General features: G+C 30.9%; 2 protein-coding genes across 2 annotated transcripts; both read left to right on the forward strand.

Annotated features, from left to right (window-relative positions):
• The first annotated feature begins 839 nt into the window (after nt 1–839).
• Nucleotides 840–6,886, forward strand: LOC108906036 (methenyltetrahydrofolate synthase domain-containing protein). The gene is made up of 4 exons (XM_018709178.1): nt 840–1,028; nt 1,084–1,607; nt 3,953–4,143; nt 4,199–6,886. Exons 1-4 carry the CDS (start codon nt 974–976, stop codon nt 4,749–4,751), a joined length of 1,323 nt encoding a protein of 440 aa, XP_018564694.1. The 5' UTR covers nt 840–973; the 3' UTR covers nt 4,752–6,886.
• A 7,830-nt stretch (nt 6,887–14,716) lies between these two features.
• On the forward strand, nt 14,717–25,543 carry LOC108906030 (lysyl oxidase homolog 3-like). Its single transcript, XM_018709172.1, has 6 exons — nt 14,717–15,078; nt 15,130–15,279; nt 18,292–18,463; nt 19,354–19,514; nt 23,712–24,144; nt 25,069–25,543. Exons 1-6 carry the CDS (start codon nt 14,898–14,900, stop codon nt 25,442–25,444), a joined length of 1,473 nt encoding a protein of 490 aa, XP_018564688.1. The 5' UTR covers nt 14,717–14,897; the 3' UTR covers nt 25,445–25,543.
• The last annotated feature ends 1,592 nt before the right edge of the window (nt 25,544–27,135 follow it).

Here is a 27,135-nt window from a genome sequence, read left to right on the forward strand (position 1 = left end):
TACACGAGATGAGGCAGGATAAAGAGGGATAATCCCCCTCGATCCCAAATCATTGAGGCCAATTTCTAGCCATGGAAAATGGCGCGTATACCTTCTGTTATGTCTATATATATAATATACTCTCCAGGACTTTCAGCAATCAATAAATGTTATTGTTATTGTGCAGAATTTGTGTACAATGTACATATTTGTATAATTTTTACATTTTAAATAAAAACTGTAATACCATGTATTTCTTTTTGATACACTTGTACATATCATCCCTATTATAAGAAGTATAAAAAATATATTTGCTTCAGTAATATGTAGCAAATGTATTTTTTATACTTATTAAATAAATGAATCTTTAAAGTATATAGAGGCGCGCGCCATTATTCTATGGCTAGAAATNTCGTTGCAATCACTTCACCTCACAAACAAGCACGTCCGCTCAGCTCGGCTGTTCGCACTGAACTCAAAGGCCACCTTAGCAATGCGCATCCCAGGTTGCATAGCTGCACTGCCCTACCCAACCATACCACATATAAACATGACACCACCCCCGGGGTTTACACAGACGAGCCGGCGAAGCAAGAAGAGCGCCAGAAGAAAGGGCCCTAGCCGGCGGGGCCCAGACTGGACAAAAGGAGGTCCCACAAAGCGCCTACACCGGCCGCATTTGCGGTCGGGGTAGACGACGGATGGGGCCCACCTACGAAGGCTGTCCAGGCCTACACGAGATGAGGCAGGATAAAGATGGATAATCCCCCTCGATCCCAAATCATTGAGGCCAATTTCTAGCCATAGAATAATGGCGCGTATCATGAGTTTCTTATTTTCTCTGTTTTGTGGTCTATGGTTATGATGATTGTTATGAAACGAATAATCAAGTTTATTTTTAAGTTTATGTACATATATAAATATTAAAACAAATCATACATAAATTATCTTATATCTATAAAAACGTTACACATGAATTTTTCACTTTTAAACAATGATTGAAAATCAAACTTTACAAGTAACACAGAAAGATAGTGCACCTAAATTAAGTAAGTTTTTCTTATTTTTGTTATGGTTAACCTCGAATAAGTTTGTAATTTGTAGTAATTACTAAACAAAGTTTTCGAAAACAAGTGTGGGATCATTTAAAAACAAATAAAATATGCACTTTTCCGAGCCCATTCGGAAGGATTCCAAATTTTAAGGGAGCACATCAAGCTGCATCGCAGTTGATGAATCTTGAAGAATTTGAGTTGGCCAAATCTGTGGAAGTTAATCCAGATAAACCACTGGAACCTTCAAGGATACTTGTTCTAGAAAATGGAAAAGAGCTATTTGTACCAGTTCCTCGTCTTCAAGAAAATTTGTTGAAACAATTAATTCCACAAAATGGATTAACTACTAAGAAAATTGTTAGTAGATGGGGCATTGAACATACAGGGATAAAAATTGATTTAGATAGTAAAATTCATATTGATCTAATAGTTGTGGGTAGTGTTGCGGTTTCGAAAGAGGGCTACAGAATAGGAAAGGGAAAGGGATATGCTGATTTGGAATTTGCGCTGTTGAAAGAAATTAATGCCATTGATGATAATACTCTTATCGTTACCACAGTTCATGATTCACAGGTAAAAAGTTATAAACAGGTAAAACGAGTATGAAGTATTACAGCTTACTGAAACATTATTATTATTATTACTATCATTATAGTCATCTTTAATAACTAGTAAATAGATAATTTCTTATTATAACACCATATAATTGGAATAATGAAGATGAAATTACATTACATTAATTCAAATTATTTCCATTTCTAATTGAAATCATCTTGGGATCTATTCAGATCAAAGGGCAGCTGTCAAGCTTAATATGACCCTGACAAGTTCAAAAACATACAAGCTTTTGTAGAAAGAGGCAATTATGCTATTCACAGTGGAGGTTTTACCATAAGAGCTGCGGAGCTGCAGAACATAAAATTTTATGTATTTAATTATATTAAATGTCAACAAAATATTTAATGAATCCAAATGTACTCGCGCTAAATTAAATCTTATAGCTTATATTATTATTTATTACGACGCGAGCTACGCTCCTTAATTTATGCAACCTCATATACAAAATGTGTGCACAGTGAACAGTTAGATGCGTCCTTTGTTTCTATTGGCTAATCAGGCACGTGACCCAGTACACTTTTATATGGGCTTTTGTGGCTGCAACAACGACAGCCACTGCTGCAGTAAATGCAGTAATATTTCGTACGTGGTATGTGGTGGTTTATTTCTGTGAGCGGCACGTGTGAATATTTTCGTTTAAGCATCTACGGATATTATAGTGATTAAAATGAATAGCATTTCGTTTTTACAAAAAACTATTTGGTTCTCTGCCTTATGAGGATAAACTAAAAATAAAAGAATTAAGTGGGCCAACACCACAATTAAATATTGAAGTTAGTGGAACAAGCCGAAATAAAAGTTATAAAAGACAATTTAACAATAACGTATACTCGTACATAAAGACAGAGTGAGTGTGCGGGTGTGATATAAAAAAATACACTGCTTACTTTTCGGTGGGGATAAAGCATGGACAATATACAGTGTGAAAGATTTAAGTCATTTAAGTCATTAGGTAAAATAAACATAAGAAGTCAGTTAGATTCTGCATTTTGGGATAATATACGGAAACACAATGAACAGGTAACGAAAAATCGTTATGTATTATCTAAAATCATAGATTGCATAAAATTTTGCGGAGCTTTCGAATTAGCACTTCGCGGACACGACGAGACAGAAAATTCGGACAACCCTGATGTGTTTCGTGGACTCATAAATATTAGTGCAATCTTGACAACATATTAAAAGAACATCTAGCCACATGGGTATGACCGGGATTTTCTGTGATTGTACCGGGAATTAGCTGTATGGTCCCAGATTTCGGATTTGCATGTATAACTCTCTGAATATAAAAAAAAGATAAAAAAAAATCATAACACGGCGAGGAAAATTAAAATTTGTTGAATCGTTGGTTAACTTCACAAACGATTTTTTTGTTTATAAACAATATTCAATGATTTAATAAAATATATTTAGTTTATTCCAATTTATTTATACCGTCAGCAGTTAATTCGTGAATAGGTGTTTCAAAAAGGTATCAATTTCAAAAATCGTTCTTGTGAAAATCTGTATTTTTGTATAAATGGATTGTTCCTTGAAATTCAGAAGTGCCAGGAAAACGCGTGAACTTGAAAATTTTAAAATTTTTTGCCTGCGGCGCCACTTAGAGACTCCGAGCACTTAATATTTCGGAATTCAATTCAACAAATGTAATAACCCTAAGCAGAACACATTCAATCGATGTTCACGCGCCGCCACTGGCTATTCACGTGAGAAATTTAACAGAAATCATTACATAATATATACATTTTTCAGCTAAGGGCGACTGTTGCTGTTAGATATCAGTATCAGAAATATATACCCAGTAGAGGCATTAATTTGTTTCTTTTGAATCTATAATCATTAAAAATTTTAACAGGTAATGCCACATAAATGAAAATCATAATTTGAAAAACTGTTGCTAAGAAATCGTTGCTGTTTTCACACCCATTTCATTTTATTCCATAGACAAAACAGTTTGATGTTTTGAAACTTTTCATAATAATTTCCTGAACACGATCTAATATTTTATTATTTTTCTCAAAAAATGATGCATTTTACTAACAAGCAGTAAGAAAACATTTTTGGAATGGAATGGAATGGAATGGCTTGTATGTAACAAATCTTGTCCTGCATATATGTTTGCAGACTATAAAAAATTAAAGCTACATGTCAAATTTGAATGAAAATATGTTGTTTTTTTGCAATTAAAAAAAGTATTTTTGTCTCAAACTTTAACGCCCTGTATCCCAAAAATGAAGTGGTTCCAGACATATTGCTGGTTTGTGATGTAGAATCTGTAAGTGTTGATAAATCCCTTTCAGGTGTTTGATGAATTGCCTAAAGACTTATTTAAAAAATACGATGTGCCTGTTGACTACATTTTAACACCTACTCGAATAATTAAAGTTGAAAAGAAGCTGCCAAGACCAACAGGAATTTTTTGGGACTTATTGTCACAGACCCGTTTAAATCAAATAGAAATATTAAGAAACTTAAAGCTACAACATGAAAGGTAATAAATAGTAATAGTAGTTGACTGAAAATAAATTGAATTCTTTTTTTTTCAGGGAAGGTAAACTGATACCAAATATTATAGAGTCGAATATTGAAACTCATTCTACTAGGTCTCAAAAAAAGAATAAAGGAAATAAAATGAAATCAGATGTACTAAATGTCGAACAATTGAAAGAAAATGAAGAAAATACTTCTAAACAAAAAAATAATATTAAATGGAATTCTAACGTAACTAAATTAATAGATAATGAAAATATTCCTCCACCATCACCAAGGAGAAAACGTAGTAAACATCCTATCGATTTCTCTTTACTTATAGGTAATATAGAAAGGAACGTTAGAGTAAAGGATTTAAAAAAAGCTCTAGTGGAGAAAGGAATTAAACCTGATAGCATTACTTGGAAAGGTTATAGAGGGTTTTGTTACCTTCATTATTCTGCACGAACCAATAAGAGGGACCCAGAAAAGAGGGAACCATTTTCAATCGATAATGTTATTGAAATACTCCAAGGATTGAAAATCATACCAACCTCCAAACAAAACTTGACGGTTAAAGTTGTGGAGCCCATCACCAGGATCGAAACTACGGATGTTACTGCAGTTTAGCAGTTTACAGCTTATCAAACTTGCCAAATATGGTACCAAAACAATTAGTTCCTTTTTATCAAAGTTGTGTGTGAGAGAATCGAATATATTGCTTGAATGAGACAAATGGAAGTATGATACTTATTTATTTAACATATCTGCTTGTTTCTTGTTGACTTTCTAAAATTAACAACATTGTTAGTAACAATATTGTTAATATTTCCAACACAGTTCTGATTGACTTTGATTTGGTTTTTATCTGTATTATATAGGGTGTTGCAATATTTTACTGACAAAATTCTACAAGTGATTCTGTGACTAAAATTGAAAAATTCATGTGAACATAGGTTCCCAACCTCTTAGTTTTTGATATACAAGTTTTGTTAGTTATCCTCATTTTTTTATTGCTACCTGCTAGATATATTCTCTATTCATTGGCCAGATACTCGCCAACTTTAAACTATATTATTACTGATTTATTCAAATTAGCCATAGACCACAGACCACAAAGAATGTCACATTTTAATGAATAAACAGAATTTGTTTTTTCATAAGAGAAAAATCAGTGTCAACAAAAAAATTTAAAGAAACTAGAGGCCCTAGTTCTAAAAATTTTCACCTTAGGTAGGTTACGAGGGTTGTATGATAAGTACCTGGCCTTGATATGAAAAAGCATTTTTTACGTGTAAAATTAATTTTATATTTCAATGTAAATCACCTTTCAGTTCAATATTTTAGTCCGTTTTTCTACCTTTTGTATTATCTCTAAAAATTACAATTCAAAATAAGTGTTTGTTTCACCAATGACCTCATCGTTAGAGTAAAATTTTTTTTCCACGAGCCGTTTTTGAGCCGTTTTTTCATATTTGGAAATAGGCGATAATCGCTAGGTGCTAAATTTGGTGAATATGGTGGATGCGGAAACAATTCGTATCCTAACTCATGAAATTTTGCCACGACGACGCAAGTGTGCATGTGTGCAATGTCTTAATGGAAGAGGATTTTTTTCTTCGCCAAATGCAGACGTTTCCCTTTTACAGCAAGGTTGAAATGGTCCAATGAGGTGATACAATATTCTCCATTAATTGTTTTGCTCTCTTTCAAGGTAATTGACGTGAATTATGCCACGTACATCCCAAAACACGGTAGCTGTGAGTTTGTTCGCCAATAAAGTTGTCTTAGCCTTCTTTGGCGCAGATTCGCCTTGGAAATCCCACTGTTTGGACTGTTCTTTGGTTTCTGGTGTGCTGTGATGAATCCATGTTTCATCAACAGTTATGAACCGACGCCAAAAATCATTCTGATTGGGTTTTAACATCTCCAAACATTCTTTTGAAGTTGACACACGTGTTGTTGTTAATTGTGAGCAATCACGTTATCCATCCTTTTTCATATCTAAATGAATTATTAAAATATCTTGCACCCGTTGAATTGATTTGGCCACAGTCTCAGCAATGACAAGCACTTTTGCTCTCTGATGGTTTATCATGAATCTTGAATTATTTTTAAAGTGGTAACCTCATTTTTATGCTTGTACCGGCACACTTAAATTGAACTGTCCAATATTTGATGATTGATAATGAAGGTACAGAGTCCCCATAAACTTCGCTGAGCTCTGTTTTAATCTCATCAATTGTTTTCTTTTTCAAAAACAAGTATGTTATCACCGCTCGATATTCAATTTTTTCCATTGTTGTAAAATTACAAAAGTTCTATTTAAATTACTGGCATTTACAAACTAAACCACACACGACTTACAGTTTGACAGTATTGTTGTGAAAGGTTATATTTACGAAAAATATCACTTTTTAAATAGTAGCAGTGCCATCTGTTGCCTAGGCCGGGTACTTATGATACAGCCCTCGTATTTTTCGAAACTTACCAGTAGATGCGTAGGTAGAAAATGGTTTTTTATCAAATAGTTTTAAAGTTTGGTGGTAAGAAGGTGTTTCTAATTTAATTGAGTAATTTATGATTTCACCTTTGGAGTTTATACAAGGAGTGATGACTTAGTGTTAAAAAAAGTGAACCATTTCTTAGGTTACGTAAAGGCAGCGCTGTTGTAATTACCTGAGTGTGAAAAAGATCCACGAGAAATTAAAAATGACAATGTTTATACAGGCTGTTTCAGAAAGACCTCCCGTAAATACAGGGGGCGATAGTACAACAAAAAATAAGAATTTTTTGTCTTATGAGTCTATCTCCTCTTATTTAGAGATACAGAGCGACAAAAATTTTTAAGGTTAAGTTTTTTACCATTTGGGCTCCAATTTCTAATGTACAATTTTATTTTCTAAAAATAGTGTAATAGGAATGTAGCATAACTAGCGCCCTCTATGAAATATCCAAAAGATAATTAGACCAACGTATTTGGCATCCTTAAAAACCCCTGAATATCAAATTTCATAAAAATATTTCGAACCGTTTGGAAATTTTTGTAAAAATTCTATTTAAAAAATTTTATCTTGTTGCGCTGCATCTCGAAAACGAGGAGATAGACATATAGTTCATAAGACAAAAAATTCTTATTTTTTGTCGTACTATCACCCCCTGTATTTACTGACGATCTTTCTGAAACAGCCTGTATAAATGTAACTTTTATTTTTTACTAATTTCTTAATAAATATTAATTAAGACCTTCCGCTTATCTGTTGCATCTGACGTTATAAGCGCAACTTCCTTATCAGATCCTCCAGTGCATCAGCGTTACAACGGCGACTCTTTAAACTGTATTTTGGGTCATAAAACGGGGTCCGAATTTGTATGTGTGGACTATAAGAGTCAACGCTCCTTATGTTAAATTCCACGGTTTCACCACTGGTAAGGTACTGCCTCCACCATATTTAAACATCAGCTTATGGAATTTTTGACAGATAGTACTTGTTATACCTAATCCTAAAAATTATTGATTGGTGAGTTATGATTAATTAAGATGTGTTGTCTGTGCTTAAAAAAAATGGATAAGTTCTTATCATTTTATACTACACAGTGAGTTTTTGTTTTTAAAGTTTATTTCTAAATGAATTATATTTTGTCATGAACCGATTTTCTACTTGGTAGATCTACCTTAAATTCATTAGAATAATATAATACCAAAAATGAAACATTTCATGTGTAATAATAATATCTGTCCTCCTCAAACAAATCGTAAGGCCCAGAATTAGCCCAGAAGTTGCAGATTTGTCTTATTTTGACAAAGAATAGCCTGTAGAGTTTTGTCAGTGTCAGTGGCGGCTTTTCAGAGGAGGCAAGGGAGGCTAATCTTCCTCGAAATGTTTTAAAATTAATTTTATTTTCTTTATAGTTGCTAATACACTTGATTCACGCTTTATATCTATTACATATAAATTATTCGACATTCAAACTGTGCTCATGATGATCATGTGTGCGATTCGCTATGGCTTCATCAGACTAGATTCATATGGATTTTTAACTGAGCTGCGGAGACTAGCCTCCATTGATTTCATAGGCGATCAGGATCGTATTCTACCTAGATTTAAACTATGTAGAGTGTACCTTTGCGAATAAATAATAAAAAAATGGTAACATAAATTTTTGCGATTCAATATTATTTTTTTACTGTTATTTTGTAATACATAACGCTATAATTAAAATTTTAATCTCGATTGGACAAAACTTGCTGCTCTGCGCGAAGTCATAAAACACAATTTGTAATATTTCTCCTTTTATCTATCGATTTTGAGTTATACTTGTATTCTAATACTGCTTGTAAAAAGCAATAATTTATTAATAAATTATTTATTCATAAATATCTATAATGACACGACACATGTTATCAATCTACATTTAGCCTCATAAACTGTCTACCAGCCACCACTGATCGGTGTAATATTTCAACACCCTGTATCTGATGTTTCAATAAATTGGGTTGTAAAAGGTTTTGTTATTTAGTTTCTTCGAATACTGAATTTATTTTACTTACCTACTGAATCATACATATAGAATTACTACCTTAGAATATTGATATTTCTAATGCTTTATAATATGACTGTGACTTCCAATCTAAAAAGCCTTAGTGATACTATTTACTGTATTTAAAACTTAAATTATTTGATATATTTTTATTATTTGTATTTGTTTGACTTTTGATAATAAATATTAATTTATTTTGGTAATAAATATTGGTGGTTATATAATGTAGTTTATTGTTAAATACAGGAATTTGCAATGTGCAAGCAAGTGCAACGTAACAGAATTTTTGGATTTATCATAGTAACAATGAAGCTGCAACTAAAAGAAGGTATAAGATTTTATTTGTTTTTCTTTCACCAACATACTAAGGATATACAGGGTGTTCCTAAATAAGTGTCGCAACGGAAAACTGTAAATTCCTCTGGAAAAAAAAAACATACATTCCCTCTTCCATTTTTCTCTCCGGGCTTTCGTTTTCGAGATACATGGTGTCAAAACTTTCATTTTTTTAAAATTTTTTGCCAATATTTTAGGAACCGTTTGAACTTCAGGCCTGGGTTTTTGTAATAGCTACTTTTTCGCACCCTTCCCCAATTCATTGAACGTGCCAGTGGTGCAGATTTTAAGGTACCGTAAGAGTTTTTTCCCCCCTAACTAATACGCCACTGGAAAAATTGACATTTGACAGCAAATTATGAAGCGCCAATGAATTTTACACAAAAAGAGTTCTCTTGGTTCATTGCTCTAAAGTCAACCGTTTTCAAGAAAAATAACTATGAACAAAAACAAATATTTTGCTAACGTTTAGAAAATCTTTTCTAATTCAACATAGGTAGTAATAATTAACAATTTTAACGAAATTTAACAACATTTGCAACAAGTAGCTATTAATAGTGGTAATGTGTGTTCAAAAGCTCAGTCCTGTAGTTCAAACGGTTCCTAAGATATTGTCAAAAATCTGAAAAAAAGTTTTGACACCGTGTATCTCGAAAACGAAAGCCCGGAGAGAAAAATGGAAGAGGAAAAAAATGTTTCTCTTTTCAAGAGGAATTTACAGTTTTCCGTTGCGACACTTATTTAGGAACACCCTGTATATTTTCAAATGTACATAATTTTTCAAAAAAAACAAAAATATTTGTTGAGAATGCCCAATACTAGGAGTTGACAAATTGTTCAGAGAATGAAACTGATCACATATTTCTAGTTTCTTTTTAAGAAAATTAAAATTCCTTTCAAAAACTTCTGATGGATTTCGTTAAGTTTTGGAGTTATATTTGATTTGTTAAATTGTGTACGCTTATTTTAAAATTAAAAAAAATCAACTTTAAAACCTTGCCTTGCCTTCGATTCAGATTTTTATGATTTTTTTTTATCCACTGAAATAAAACAACTAATAGACCTTCCAAAATACTCGGATTAATTAGATAAATTTGTGACCCAAGTTTTATTAATCCACATTAAACATCCTCAGAATAGTTCAGAAAATGTGATATATACAGGGTGAGTCATTAATAATAGTACACAGCTTAATGGCAGATTGTTAACGTCAAAATATAGTGAGCCAAACATGCCTTAATCAATTGTTGCTCCTTTTCGTTCTACAGGGTGTTACAGTTGAAAAAATATTTTCCTTTTTTATCTATATTTTTAAGTATGTATGGACCGATAGTTTTGAAAATTTGTAGTTTTACGTTTTTTGAGGAGGCAAATACGAATATGTAAACAGTGTTGGGGTAACGTCTAGAGGGCGCTAGTTATACTGTCCTATAATGTAAAAATCTGTCTAACTTTTTGTATTTTACAACTTTGAATTTTTTAACTACAAGTTGTTGAACTACGTTTGATTCTAAATAAAAAAGGTATAATAGTTACAAATCGATAAACTAAACCGTTTTCGAGACACAGACGTTTTAAGTTTTTGAGATTTGGCGGGAATTAAATTAGAAAATTAGCAGATCTTAAGATACCAAGCTTGAATTAAGAATTAAGACAAACATTACAGCAATTGAAAATTTTATTATGCATATCATAAACAAATTATTAACCACCAGCGACTTCAATGCACTTTCTTAGTCTTTTATTTTTTTTTTCTGACGTTAAATAAAGTTCTATGTTGTTTGATAATATGAACTGATTCTTGAATATTTGTTCACAATTGTTTATGGCCATTAATAATATTTTTGTAAAATAAAAATTTAAGATTTCCCCAAAAGTAAAAATCCAGCGGATTTAAAACAGGGCTACGTGTAGGCCAAGGTACTTCGCTACCGCGTCGAATCCAACGGTGCAGGAAATTTCTATTAAGATATTCTCTTCTCTAAAAAATAACAACAAGGAAAAAACTACTTCCTAAAGAATTGGCAAAAACAATATGGTATTGTAGTAACTGCTGTCAATTTATTATGTCGATGCCTACTACTTTGGAAAAAATAATATTCTAATTTAATTCCCGTCGAATCTCAAAAACTTAAAATGTCTGTATTTCTACAACAGTTGAGTTTATCGATTTGTAACAAGTATACCTTTCTTATTTAGAATTGAACGTCGTTCAATAATAATTAAAAAATTCAAAATTGTAAAATATAAAAATTTAGACATTTTTACATTGACATAACAGTACAACTAGCGCCCCCTAGACGTGACCCCAACAATATTTGCATATTCGTATCTGCCACCTCAAAAATCGTAAAACTACAAATTTTTAAAACAGTCGGTCTATACATACTTAAAATATAGCAAAAAATCGAAAATATTTTTTCAACTTTAACACCCTGTAGAACAAAAAGGAGCAACAATTGACTAAGGAATGTTTGGCTCAATCGCTATATTTTGACGTTACAATCTGGCAGTGAGCATTATTAATGACTCACCCTGTATATTTTTTTGAACACTAAAGAATTTTATATTCATAAGAAACTTTTTTGTTTAAAATAATTTATTTTATCACCTGGTGAAGTTTTCCGTTTAAAACCTGGATCACACTTTATAATATTAGAATATATACAGGGTGTCCCATAATGAATTGTACATAGAGTAAGAGGTGATTTGTGACGTCATTTTATTTTCAATTTACTTAACCTAAGAAATAATTGATGTATTTAAACGAAATTTGGCATCCCAGGATTCTTTTAACATGAGAAATTAAAATTTCCTTATAATTTCGGCATATATTGTAGATGTATACGCTTACGCTGGATGTTTTTCAAAAAATTGTGATTTTCTGTAAATTCTAGTGGCGCAGAAGATCTGTGAGTAACAAATTTTGAACCAGAGTGAAATGAAACAGTCGCAAATTTTTCTTTCATAGTGCTTATGGAACATTTACTTACACTGGTATTTGCCGATAAGTGTCATGTACGAAGTCCAGCATCTTGAGCAATACAAACTAAAATTTCATCTTATCAACTGTAATAATTTTAGGATGCCCTATGTGGTTTTTGGAACGAAATTCTCCAGTTTGTCCTAATTAGTCAAGGATATTTTTAAAAGTTTGATAGTTTGGTGGATCCTGTCAGGATACAACAACTGTATGTATGTCCCACGAGCTAGTCTGCCACAAAAATTTTCTTGTGTATAAATGCATATCTTATTTCGCGTCTGAGTACTAGAAAAATTGTGACGGGGCATTACGATGAAAAACTGTAGAAATTCAAAAGCAATCTAAATTCTAACACTTATTAAATAACAAACTAGTTTTGAAAGTGTCTTCCATTGTTTTTGTTTTTATTTGCAAGATTTTCTTGATAAAGTGCATCTACAATTTAAATCACATTGAATCTTTTACATGTAAATACCTTGAAAACAGTAATTCCTAGTCACATTGAGAATTGATGCAAATGTGATGGAAAAAGAGATGTTATCAGAAAATAAGATATAGCGTGTAGCAAAAAGTTTGTAAACTACAAAAGTTTAAATAGGCGGCATAAGTATCGTCTTCTACATTGCATGCCAAAATTATAGGAAGATTCAAATTTCTCATCTCAAGATACCAAATTTCGTTTACATACATCAATTACTTCAAGGTTATTTAGAAAAATTGAAAATAAAATTTTTATTTTGGGACCTGACTCGCCCTCACATAATTAACGTCACAAATTACTTGTTACTCTACAATGTAACATTTTTATTGTTCATTTTACGAGAAAAAGGCATTCTTGATTAAAATTTTTGCTTGTCTTTAAAATGCGGTTGGCATGGAGAACTTTCATCTTGCATGTACAGGGTGATCAGAAAATCGGTAAATATAAAAATCGTTTAAGAATAAACTGCCTTTTGCTCATCATTCAAATATAATTGGCATGAAAAACTTTATTTGGTAATTTTTATTTAATGCCGTTTTAATGTTTATAAGCAATGGAAATATTTCCAAACTTCTTAATAAATTGTATTTGTTTCTTAGTTTGTACTTAGCAATTCACACATTTAAGGAAAATATAATCACACTAATATATTACTATAATATAAACTAACATTAATAACTAACTGCATATTTTAAAATAGAGAAAATTGTTATTAAAAGTTTAGAATTATTCAAATACACCTCCGTCATGGTTTACGCAGTTTTCAATTCGATAAATAAGTTGTTGGAAACTTCTCCTATTCTCCTGTAATGTTATTGACTGAACAGCTTCCCTTATGCGATCTTTTAACGTATCATTGTTAATGTGTAAAGGCTTGCTGTATACAATTTGTTTTCATCTACCCCATAAATAATCTAAAATTGTTAAATCTGGGCTGCATGTGGCCTCTGAATCGAACCATGTTGTCCGAATCACTTGTTGGGAAACTAACCACTGTATAATGTTAGTCGAAGAATGCGTTGGACAGCCAACATGTTGCAAATAAAATGAATTAAAATAATCTAAATTAATTCCAAATTAATTAAAATAAGTAACTATTCCCATTGCAAGTGCTATCAAAAAAATATGGTCCTATTATACGATCGTAAGAAATAGCGTCACTCTAGTATCCAGCATGTTGTGACGCAACTATTCTATTAGTTGAAAATGTGGATTAGTTGGAAAACATCATTTTCTTATGAAAATTTCTGTTCATGCTTTCAATCCATAAACAAAAGTCATGACGTTTTGCTTCATTGCTCGCTTCTATAGTGTGATTACTAATTTAAAGTTTATAGGGAAATATTTAATTTTCTTTCAAAATTTTTTGGACATGCGATTTCTTAACTTGCAAATATTCTGCTCGTCTTCTTAAAGATAACTTAGGATGGTCTTTTACAGATTGTAGTACCATCACGGTGATGGCATCATCTTCATATTTTTTCTTCGGTTTGTTCAACACTGAACCGAAAACCTCTGAATTAATTTCTGACAAATTGATATTGAAGTATGGAGATTTGAAATTTTTTATGGAAATCTTCAATAATTTGTCGGTAACAACTTTCTTCTTTGATAAAACATTGTATTAAATAAATTTTTTGCTGCAACGTAAGCATATTAAGAATAACTGTTACTACTCAAAAGCTCTATCACTTTTCATTATGACGGTTGTTGTCAAACTTTTTATTCTCCATGTCAACCGCATTTTAAAGATAAGCAAAAAATGTTAACAAGAATGCTTTTTTCACGTAAAATAAAAAATAAAAATATTTTTCCTCCTTTCCACTCTAACCGTGGACATACTATGTATAAGTATCTAAAAGATAAAATTTCAACTGTAAATTATTTTTGTCTGTATATTACTGTTATGGCTTGAATATTGTATATTACTGTCATCCGTTAAACTAGGGAGGCTGAAAGGGCCTGGCGTAGCAGGTTGGTTATGTGAGATGATTAAAAGACACATTGTTCTAAACTCTGTTGTTCATATTAATAGTAGGTAAAAAATGGCCCTCTGAATATCTTAGTTCAGTTGAAGAGGTGTAGTGTGTACATGGTTAATCAAAATAGATTATTGCAAAAAAACATTTAGAAATCAATAAATAAATATGTTTTGGTACTTAAAATTATATTTTTGGGGAAATAAATTGCATATTAATTTTAAAACTTTTAAGTGTGTTTTAAAAATAGAACTAATATAAGGAACTGCACACTTCTGAATACATGACTATATTTGTTGTCTATGCAACATTATAATTGCTTATTAATAACTGATAAATAACTTAAGAGCAGAAAGGTCAACTATTATGTCATCCGAGTGATGAAAAATATGTCACCACATGTGTTAACTAGATTAGATACTTTATAATTTAGATCAGTTGCAATTAAGATTACCATGGTAGCAATACATAGATTTATAATCACTTTTTCCGTTCTTCTGCTTCTGTCTTACATTTTATGTGAGTCTCCTGAAGAAGCAAAAAAGAAAAGAGCGCTTCTTATTAAGAAACACTTGAAACGTCTTAAAAAGGTGAACGGTGCAATCAAATTAGTGGGAGGAAGGGGAGAATTTGAAGGTAAGTGTAAGATATTTGAATTTTTATTTATAATTAAACTTGTACTGATAGGAAATGTAGAAATTCTACACGAAGGATCATGGGGTGCAATTTGTGACGACGAATGGGACATAAATGAAGCAAAAATTATTTGTAAACAATTGGAATATCCTCCTAGTGATGTACAGCCTACAGCGAACTCATATTTTGGACCAGCTAGACGTAAGTCTTTTAGTAGTAGTATATATATTATATGATATTCTCTAATTTCATAAAATACTCTCCATATTTTCATTAAATTTATCGTTACAAAATTTCGTCACATATTTCTTTAGATATTATTAGGAGTAAAAAACTTCTGGTCAAAATTTTAGTTTCAAAAAAATTATCTTTGTTTACATTTTTTGTATTAATTCCATTATTTTTTAACATATTTTAATAAAAATTGATAGAGGGGAGTTTTTGAGATATTGGCTAGATAGAGGTCACTAAGAATACTTTAAACAGTCTTGTGCTATATTTTTTGTTCTTCTGACATGTCTTTTCTGAAACCTCACTTTATGTATTGTAAAAAAATTATTTAGGTACTTACTATAAGAAAAGGTATACTTTCTGATTATTGCTAAAATGCATTCTTGAGAAAAGAGTATTTCAATTCTCTCCTGCAGTTATCAAACTTGTATTTAACTTAAGCATTTTTTTTGTAATTTAGATCAATTTATTCTCTATTCAACAATCTATACCCACTGAGACATAGCTTCCTAATTATAGTAACCAAAGCTAAATTTACAGGACTATATTATTATCCAGAAGGTGTTGATTTGTGAATGGGAGTAAAAATTAGATTTGCATTATGGTATTTGTCCTGGTTTAGTCCATTGTCAAGTGTATTTTGTACTTGGTAATATTTAAATAGTCTATATTACAATTTTGGTGAAAACATGTTTATATAAATTAAAATTGAGCTACCTTAATAACTTGATATCCTTAAAAAGTGATCTGAAGATGGGGTATGCATGGAACTGAAACTAGTAATAGTTCTGTTAATAAAAAAATGATTGTAAGGGATTTGAGACTTTGTTTCCGAAAACCTAAAATGAACTCGTATTTATCAATTTTCAGTAACCAGGAATTGTTATATACAGGGTGTTTGGAAAAATTGGTACAAATCATGCTTTTACTAACCGTGAATATGCTGATACTCTCTTTGAGCCACCAGACTATTTCCATTACAGAAGCCATATTAATGGTTAGTAAAAGCATGATGGTTCATGGTTGTAAAAAAATCGAATGAAATGTAAAGTTGAGGACAAAGATCACAACTAAGAAAATAAAGAAAGATAAGAATTTAAATCATAGCACGCGAAAGTGACAATCATTAGTATCATGACAAAGAAACTGTCACTATAAAAGACGCCTACTATGTGAAAATGTTAAAAAAAGTTACTGTTGTGAGCCATACATTATTTAAAAAATAATTATTTCTGACTAAACTACCCAGAATTCGAAAAAAAGTAGACAACTTTTCTTCAAAAAGTAATTTATTAAAAAATAATATTATTTGCTTGATAATTCAAAGGAATAAAAAAAATTCGAAAAATTTCTGTCAAGAGTAGTTACAAAACTATCCTTATTTATAACCGATTTTGATTAAACTTATGGTACTTAACACGTCGACTGCAGTACATACCTCGGGGGGTATGTACTCATTATAAAAAATATGCGAATCTCAATAATCACATTTTTACTGTATCTTGTGGAAGTTGCAGAATCTGTAGTTTTTAGAAATAATGATTTTTCTATTATTTTCTTTTCAAAACTCTGCGAATGAAAATGTTAGTATCATAGGATATATAGTTACAGATACATGCAAGTTTATAGCAATAATTGTGTTATTTTAAATTTTATAGGGTCAAATGTAAAAAAAATTACATATCCCTAGGGATATGTACCGCACACAGAAGAAGTTTTATTACATATCCCCGAAGATATGTATCGCAGTCACGGACAAAGTACATTGAGATTATCTCGCAGTCAACGTGTTAAAGGCCCTTATGGTATAATTATTACCTACAATTTTCATTCCATTATCTTAATCAGAAAGAGTTATTTTAAAAAATATCCAAATGACAAGACCCCTTTGGAGGGCCATATCTCAGTAACGGTGCTCCGGAGGACCAATGCTTATAGGAACTTTTTTTACTATTTTTGGCTCTACTTTCACACCCTTAAATTTTGTACAAACTTTTCCAAACACCCTGTATATGTTATACACTGTTCATGAAAATAATTGGAAATGGTCAACATTTTCAGTAGGTACCTAACACATAATTCAATTTTAAAAAATCTCTTTATTTCAGGTTTCAGGTTTTCTCCATTCTGCAAGTTATGTATAAATAGATTCTCATTGAAATCATCTATATAATTAAATAAATAGAAATAGTCATATCGATTCAAATTTAATATTCACAGAATAGGAGAACTTTGCGATTAATGCAATAATTTTTTTATTATTATTGACTCGATTATTTACTATTAAAATCCAAATAGTTTTTGTGAGAGGATCTACATTAAGTCCTATATTCTAGAAAGCCTTATTTTGTTTTTATTATGAAATAAATATTTATTTTGCAACTAAATTAGATTTTTTGCAAAGATTGTGGTAACTAATTTTGAGAAAATTATAGTTTCCAAATATAGGGCCTATTAAAAAAATATATTGAGTTTACATATTTTTTATACTTATTATGTTAATGGTTTATTGTACGGCTATATAAATTAGAACACATGTATTTTAAAGACACTTCTGTTAATTATGTTATGTTATTACAGAACTGAACTACGTGACATCACAATATTTACTACTTTATTATAACTATTTCAACAAGATTTTCTAGAATAATATAACTCTAAAAATATTTCGAATAATGCATCTAATAAATATTTTATATTATCAAGATCATCATTTTTCGGTAGGACAAGGCCTCTGATTACATAGTACCTACTAATCAACAATTATATATCTGAACTTTTGTTTTATTACCATTTTGTTGTGAAATAAGTCTATATTTTTAACTCCATTTGATTAGTTTGCACTTTTCAGATATAATTATTGTACCAGTTCTATACTTATGTGAGAAATATTTGTTAATCAAAATTACATTTTCATTTTTAAATTAAAATAAAAAATATTGTATTTTTTTTAAACTTTAATTTGTTATTCCTACTCTCTAGGCCGTTACTGGATGGATAATGTGTACTGTGATGGAACAGAAGAAGAAATATCTTTATGCAGATTTGATGGTTGGGGACAAAATGATTGCACTTCAACCGAAGCTGCTGGAGTTATTTGTGCAGAGCCTGAGGAATCTCAGGAACAAAAAGATATTGATCATAAAATATCAATGTAAGCAAAAAGAGAAACAGATATAATACTGAATTGAGGATTATTATTACTGTTGATTGATGATTATCTTCAAAGTAGGTGCAAATGCTGTAGATTATTTATTAAATTTATTATGGAAATGAGAAGATTTAATTATTTGGTACTAAAGTTCAATTGAAACATAATTCGATAGCCAAGTTGCATGTTACATTTCTAATGCATGTCATACTTGTTGGCGTATATAAAGAGTGGTCATGCGAAAATTGCGTTCATCTAACCATTACCTCTGTTATACTTTGAAATACCTATGAAAAGAAGAGTGCAATAAAAATTGTAGGAAACATATTAAATTAGTTAATGCTTATGCAAAAACGATCATATTACTGAGACAAAAATCTGCAATATAGGTATTAGAGAATTAAGAAAATTGTATTGTTGCACTTTTTGTGTGACTGCCCTTACATAAATATAACAATAATTTTCTAAGTAATTCATTTTGATTAATGATAGTAGCAGCAATTATTGATGCTAAACTGTGTGTAGTGATTGTTTTGTTACAAACTTTTATATAGAAAATTTATTGATTTATCAGATCACCTACAGTCTGCCGGTACCTAACTAAGAAAGATTATTGAAGAAACATTAGATATTAAACAGATATTGTATTAGCAGTAAAATAAAATAAGAAACATTTTTGAAGCCTCTTATTATCGAATCAAGTACAGTAACAAGAAGAGTTTGGAATGTATTATTTATGTTGAGAAGAAAACATACATCAACATACTGTGCCCAACTCAAACTAAAGTTAATAATTCTGTTTTTGTTTGTTTTATATTATATATTTTTTTCCATACTTCTGGAATTATATTTTTTAAAACTTATTTCTTATTTCTAGTAACGTTATGTTTTAGGATGAAACTTCCAGCAAACTTGAAAATCCGTTTAAGAGGTGGAAGAATAGCAACAGAAGGAAGAGTGGAAATTCAGAATAATGGAGGAAAATGGGAAGTAATTTGTGGTGATGGATGGTCTCTTTTGGAAGCTTTGGTTGTATGCAAGTCTCTTTCATTAGGTATGTATATGTAGTATATCATTTCAAATTAATACAGAACTTTCTTCATAACAAAGATATTGGAAAAAGTCAACTATTATTTGAAGATTATCTTTATGTATCAATTAGCACTATGTCCTGGGTTAAAATTTGCAGACATACAAGATAATCCAAGAGTTTCTCTTTCTGATAAAGACTAACAGATTATTGAAGTCATAATGCTATTTCGACTTCGACTTTGACAAGCTCTTCAGTGAATGTGTGCAAAAGATGCAATAAAAATGTGGTGAATGCTTTAAAATGTGAAAACTGTTTTAGTGCATTTCATTTGAGTTGTGCTAAACTTACTAATGCTGTAAAAATTCTTAAAGACAATAAAGTTATTTGTTGTGAAATGGTTCAGGACACTGATGCTATCTTCTTTGATGCCGACGAAGTTAGTACCTGCTGTGACAGGGGAGATAGTAAAATTTTAATTATATCTTAAAACAAAAAGACATAATTATCCAAGAATTGAGAGAAAAAATTAATTTACTCAATAATCATATAGAATTCTTAAATAAATATGTGCTACATATTACGAATATTGATGCAGACCAAGAAAAACCAACGAATTCCGAAGGAAAAAGAAGTTCTCATAAAAAAGAAACTAAAAACCTTTCGGTGATTAAAGGTGGTGATTCCACAAATGTAAATATAAACAATGTACAGTCTATGTTGATTGAAAATAATAAACAGTCTCAATTTAATAACAAACAATGTGGTGGCAGAAGGTATTAAGCAAGTAGAAATGCAGTTGAAAATCGATGAGTGCATAAAGTTAGCCAATGCCGATAAAACTAATATTTCCCAGTTCCAAACGAAGCAGGAATGGCAATCAGTTACTCGTAAGAGACGCAAGAGATCGATTGTGGTTGGTAATATGGATCATGTGGCCATAAAGGGTGTCCCAAAAACTGTCGACCTTCATGTATACCGTCTGGATCCGAAAACAACTGCAGCAGATTTAACAAAATTTCTAAAAAGTAACTTTCCCGAGGTTAGATGCGAATCAATAAATTCTAAACATCCTGAAGTTTACATGTCGTTTAAGGTTTCCGTCTACCAGGACAACTTTAAAAGGGCAATGGAACCCCAATATTGGCCAAGTGGTGCTTGTATTCAACAGTTTTTTGTGATGCGCAGGAGTATGATGGAACAAGGAACATAACAATTGACCCGTCTATTTTGCTGCTAAATGCACAAAGTCTAAACGCAAGTAAAGTCGACGGTTTATATGTAGATATATATGATTACTTGAATCTTTATTTTCATTGTTTTACCGAGACTTGGCAAAAGTCGGAATCGATCGGCGCTTTGTATATCGCCGAATTTAAGTAAGTAAGCTTTTTCTGTAGGTCTCACTTTACTGGTGGGGGCGTTGCAATATTTGTTAAGAATAATTTTGAATCGATATGTATAGAATTAAAAGCTCATTGTATTGAGAAAGATTTTGAAGTATGTGCCTTGAGTTGCGAACTGAATGGTATAAAGACAATTGTAATAAATTGTTATAGATCTCCTTCTGGGGACTTAAAATTATTTTTTAATGGGCTATCTGATGTGCTTAATATTTTAATAAAACCAAATTATCAAATTATTTTAACAGGAGATTTTAATTTAAATTCATTTAATAATTCAAGAGATTTTAGTTATTTAAGTAACTTACTAGCGTGTTTTAATTTAGTTAATGTAGTTCATTGGCCCACTTGAGTAACAGAGACCTTTTTGAGTACGATTGATCACATTTTTATAAATTTTAAATTAGAGGGTTTTTGTTGTGTAATTGATAACAGTATATCCGATCATAGGACTGTACTTTGCGATTTAGGTGTAAGTTTGAACAAACATTCAAGAGTTTTTATCTTAAATGGAATTTTAATAATACTGTCATATTTAACTTTTCCAATGCCCTGCAAAATGAAGATTGGCAAAGTTTATACAACCTACACCAGATAAATGATGCATTCTAATTTTTTTATAATATATTTTTATACTATTTCAACCTCAATTTTCCAGTTAGAAGATATTGCAGCAATATACCTGTGAATAAAAAATTGATTAACGATAGTGTGAGAGCTTCCAGTTTGTATTTGAGAAATATTTATATATTGCAAAAAACTTATCCTATTAATACCTTTTTACAAAATACAGAAAAAGAAACATCAACACCTGGTTGAACAAACTAAACGAGCTTATTATCAAAATAAAATTATTTTCTCAAACAATAGATCAATTTCTACTTGGAAGGTTGTATCTGAACTTAGTAATAAAAATAAAGTTTACCCTAAAATTGAAATCATTATTGACGATGTTTCGTATAGAGATCCTGGACCGGTGGCATCACTATTCAATGATTTTTTGTAAATGCACCACAAAAGATTATTAGAGAAATACCCAGTACGATAAATAATTCCAGTTTTATTTCTTTGAAGCAAAACAACTATTCTCTTTATCTAAACCCCAACACTGCTGATGAAATTCTTAAATTATTGACAATAAAATTAAAACTTAAAAACTCATCTGGTACTGATGATGTACCAATGTTCTTAATAAGACGTGTTATTGGTTGCATAATACAACCAATTACCTACCTTGTTAACTTGTCCTTCGAATGTGGTACCTTTACAGATGTTTTAAAATCTGGAAAAATTGTTCCTATTTTCAAGGAGGAAATCCCTCTTGTATAGAGAATTATAGACCTGTTACTTAGCCCATTGTCTTTTCTAAAATATTTGAATATTGTTTTTTAAACCGATTAATAACCTTTTTAGAAAAATTTAACATTCTCTCAGTTAATCAACACGGTTTTTGCAAGGGAAGATCAACGGATACCGCTATACATTCATTTTTGGAACGCGTCTACCGTTTTCTTAACGTTGGTGAGTATCCAGTGGGTATCTTCTGTGATCTCAGTAAAGCTTTTGATTGTGTTGACCAGAAAAAATTAATGTCTAAATTGTATGCATGTGGTATTCGAGGCTTAGCTCTGGGTTGGGTAAAAACTTTTCTTGAAAATAGGACTCAATATGTTTCTATTAATAATAATAACTCTGCGTCACACCAAGTAAAACAAGGTGTCCCACAGGGCTCTGTTCTAGGTCCAGTGCTTTATCTATTGTATGTGAATGAGATAGATTCTCTCTCGAGTAGTACACATTTTACAATATATGCTGATGACACCTCCCATATTACATCTAATATCAATGAGAATGCATTAGAAGCTGACTGTAATAGTTTATTAAGTAATTTGACAGAGTGGTTTTACCAAAATTCTCTGTACATCAATATAAACAAAACCAAAATTTTGAGATTTCATGGTGCTCAAAAAATTTGTAATACCCTTAATTTTACACTAAACAATGTTTGACTTCCAATGATGAAACAGTTAAATTTTTAGGTCTCAATATTGATAAAAACTTAAATTGGAAAACTCATTGTGAAATACTGGTGAGTAAAGTATCTTCATTTGCATACCTCTTTCGTAATTTAAGGACAGTACTTGATCTGGAACAGCTTGTGTGCGTATATTACGCTCAAGTTTATTCTCGACTCAGATGTAGTCTTTGTTTTTGGGTAAGTTCTATACTTTCCTCACAAGTTTTCATTGCCCAGAAAAGAATAATGAGATGTATGGTTGGGGTCACAAGTACTTATTCGTGTAGAAATATTTTTAAGAGCCTTAATATTTTAACTTTACCGAGTTTGTTTGTCTTTGAGTTGTGTTTGTATGTTTTCCAAAATAGAAATAAATTTTCATTAAATAGTTCGGTTCATCAGTGTAATATAAGGCAAAGTAAATACTTTTTATGTTCCATTTACTAGAAAAAAAGTAATTTTAAACTCTCCTAATTATTTAGGATTAAAAATGTATAATAAACTGCCTGACGAAATAAAAACGATTAATAATGAATTTTTTATAAGGGTGCATTTAAAAGCGTATTTACTTGATAAGTGTTATTATTCTGTATCAGAATTTTTAATAGGTGTATTTTAGTGTGTAAGTGTTTATGACAATTCCTATACATGTAATATGTCGAACGGAAATAAATTATTAAAAAAAAAATAATAAAAAATTCAATTTTATTTCATCAAAATTAGTACGTAACATAGTGTTTTATTTAGTTTTACAACATTCCATTTTATTTGGCAATATATTACAGGTATATATTATTTCAGGATATGCTAGTGATGCAATGCAAACAGACTTCTTTGGTGGAAATTTGACTGATAAAAGTTTGGGAGGCATTAAATGTTTTGGTAATGAAACATCTCTCAGTCACTGTCTTTATAACGAACATGTGACTGGTAAATGCACAAGCCAAGATGTTGCTGCTCTTTCTTGTACACAGACCATGTCAGATTTAGTTATAGATCACATAGATCTAATGAGAACGGCCCATTTGGAAGATAAACAGATGTTCTTTCTTCAGTGTGCCATGGAGGAGAATTGTGTAGCATCCACTGCTTATGAGATACAGAAAGAGAATGATGCCTGGCATTTGGAAACGAGAAGATTGCTTAGATTCACAGCTAGAATTTTTAATGCTGGGAATGCTGATTTCCGTCCTGCTATTCCAAAACATCTCTGGGAATGGCACATGTGTCACATGTAAGTTCATATAGCTATGACTAATTACAAGTACAATAGTTCTGTTATTATTGAAGATGCAAAAAATATTCAAAGTATTAACTAGTGCAAAATGTTACCTTCATTTGACATTTCCGACTTCACAAACCAAAAACATCTTTTTCTTACATACATTTTTTTTTCTACAATCGTCGTCGTCGTTTATGGTTAGGATGGTGGTGTAGAATTATGAAGTTAAAACTCTCCAATATTGAGGTTTGAGTTTAGCTTGTAAGTTTTTTTTTGTTTTTATTTTTGCTCATTTTGTGATTGCAGTTTATTGGGTTTTGAGATTTATGAGTTTTGAGGTTATAGATTTTCAGGGTATGGGTTTTAGAGTTATAGGTTATCGATCTCAAGGTTACTGAGTTATGAAAGTATAAGCCATATAACCTTATACTATATGTTTAAGGGTTGATATTGTTGGGTTTCATACTTTCAAGCTGTTTTTTGAGATTAGAAAAAATGCTTGATGTAACCCTAAAAAAAAAGTCTTTTAAATTTAATCCCCGCTGAGGTAGCCGTGGATTGCCTTGTCCATACCAGCAATTGGGGAAAATAGTAATCATGTGATTCCGAACTTCCATCAGATAATGAGTCACGGCTTTATTATGTAGTGTATGTTTAGTGACGTTTCTGACGAATGATCTGTTATATCATTAGTTATACGGAATGTTGTATTTCCGTTTATTAATAAGCAGATAAATTGTTATTTCTGTATTTTAACTTTTTTGTTTTGTAATCTCCAATAACAATAAAATTATCAATAGTCTCCCTAAATTTACTTAATATGTTTAAATATATTAAAACTTGTGATCTTTTTGCTTTTAAATTTTGCCATTGCAAGTTACTGCTACAATTTAAAAATCAACCAACATAATATGTAAAATAAGCGAAATATTTCAGGCACTACCACAGTATGGAAGTGTTTGCTACTTTTGATATATACAACAATAAAGGAGAGCGAGTAGCTGAAGGACACAAAGCATCTTTTTGCTTGGAGGATAATCAGTGTTTACCAGGAGTTCAACCAAAATATGCTTGTGCAAATTACGGGGACCAAGGAATATCCGTGAATTGTTCAGATATATACAAATACACTGTTGATTGCCAATGGGTGGACATTTCGGATTTGGATCCTGGAAAATATAGTTTAAAGGTTGCAGTAAATCCTGAATTCAAAGTTCCTGAAATGTCGTTTGAAAATAATGCTGCTGTTTGCGATTTTTATTATTCTGAAACATATGGCAGTGTTACGAATTGTACTGTACAAAGGCCATGAATTTATACATTATTTTGTGAAATAATTAATTGTATTATGTCGAATTAGTATTATTTTTAGAAATGTTTAGCTGTTCATAACCTATATAACTAAATAATTTCAATATTTCAAGACAAAATCTTTTATTTTCAACCATATATGTAATGTTGATATTTCAAACTTACAGTAAGTTTGAAAGAGACATATATCTCCAGATGGAAAGTGACATTTACTAGGGTGGATAGTGATTACTTTCCACCCATACAAATGTCACTTTTAATGCAGGTAAATTCATTGAATAACGAAAATGTTTGTTTCAAAAAATATATTATTGTACCTTGCACGACCCTTCTTAGGTAATAAATCTTTATTGAAACTTTCAGCGGCATTGTCTTCGAAAACATTTTGATGACAATCTATCAAAAATGCGACTAATTTAAGTTTGTATGTTAGACTTTTTTAGTGCCATAGTAACCATTATCAAAATTCCACCTTGACGTTTTTTTTATCTGAAATCTGGTTATACAGGGATCTTACTTTGTTAATTTCTCACGTAATTATTTTTTTACAACAATCGTCACTTGCATTTAAAAGGTATGGTTGTAAATAAAATAGTATACAAACCTCGGTAAAAAGTTACCTCATGGATGTAACTGGCGTAGAAAAAAGACTTATGACTGTCATGAAAAATATTTGTCAAAATTTCCCAACAGCTTAAAAAAAATGTACCCTCTTCTTTTCCGTAGGACTACCTGCTTTCGAAGTAATCAACCAATTGTATTTAAATAGAAATCTATAAAATTACTCAAATATAATAAAGCAGAGATATGAAAAAGGTGTCAGTAAAATTAACAGACAATTACTTTAATTTTTCTAAATGTCTTCCTCTTTCTTCTACATACGTTTCAGCTGTTCTGATGGACTGTCTAATTGATTAAAGAATTAACAGTGTTTGTTGAATTCTGTGAATTCTCTTTTGAATTATATTTAAAGGGTAGCCTCATCATTAACAAAAGTGGCATACTTACACAAAATTTTAAATCTACTGAAACGCAATAAAGTGAATATTGGTCTGGTAACCAAACATGCCAATAGGCTTTTTTTCGCGAGTGAATATTGGTGAATACGTCTGACTTGTAGTTACTGTTTCTATCTCTTTTCATCTTTTTTCTAACCTTGTCTAACCTGAACAGATCGCGAAAATGTATATATTCACTATTCAGTGGTGCAGCCTGTCATATTGTAATATGTATTTTGACGACTTTGACATATGGGTTCTAACTTCTAACCAGTAACCATAATTTGTTATCCTTTATTGCTTGTGTTGTGGGAAATGGTGTTATCTCACTAAATAATAATGTATTTGCTTCGAATAAAACTGAAGGAATATATCAATGCTTTCTTTGGAATATTTTTAAGTGGCAAATTTAAAAAGCGTGAAAAGTATGTTAAATTTTTTATAAAAAAAATTAAACTAGAAAGAGGTTAGGTCGGTTTTTTATGTAATTCATACGAAAAAGACCTGAATTACAAATGATTCCACCAATATTATCTCTGGCCTAGGTCACAAAAAAAAAGAGGATAATCCTGAAGCAAAGTGGATCGCAAATATATCCCATATAAAAAATTAATCTTACCACTAAGTAAAATATTTGCTGTTTCAACGTATACGTTTACTAAAACATCTGTGCCTCTAAAGTTTAAATTTAAAC

This window comes from Anoplophora glabripennis, unplaced genomic scaffold (assembly GCF_000390285.2).
Source record: "Anoplophora glabripennis isolate ALB-LARVAE unplaced genomic scaffold, Agla_2.0 scaffold209, whole genome shotgun sequence".
NCBI classification, from domain to species: domain Eukaryota; kingdom Metazoa; phylum Arthropoda; class Insecta; order Coleoptera; family Cerambycidae; genus Anoplophora; species Anoplophora glabripennis.

What these genes read in the sequence shown, in the direction of transcription:
- LOC108906036 (XM_018709178.1), top strand. Translation starts at nt 974, where the DNA reads ATGATTGAAAATCAAACTTTACAAGTAACACAGAAAGATAGTGCACCT. An exon ending in AGATAGTGCACCTAAATTAA is followed by an intron (nt 1,029 to 1,083) that starts GTAAGTTTTTCT and finishes TGTAATTTGTAG; the next exon opens with TAATTACTAAACAAAGTTTT. An exon ending in CCACAGTTCATGATTCACAG is followed by an intron (nt 1,608 to 3,952) that starts GTAAAAAGTTAT and finishes AATCCCTTTCAG; the next exon opens with GTGTTTGATGAATTGCCTAA.
- LOC108906030 (XM_018709172.1), top strand. Translation starts at nt 14,898, where the DNA reads ATGGTAGCAATACATAGATTTATAATCACTTTTTCCGTTCTTCTGCTT. An exon ending in ATATTTTGGACCAGCTAGAC is followed by an intron (nt 15,280 to 18,291) that starts GTAAGTCTTTTA and finishes CCTACTCTCTAG; the next exon opens with GCCGTTACTGGATGGATAAT. An exon ending in ATTGATCATAAAATATCAAT is followed by an intron (nt 18,464 to 19,353) that starts GTAAGCAAAAAG and finishes GTTATGTTTTAG; the next exon opens with GATGAAACTTCCAGCAAACT.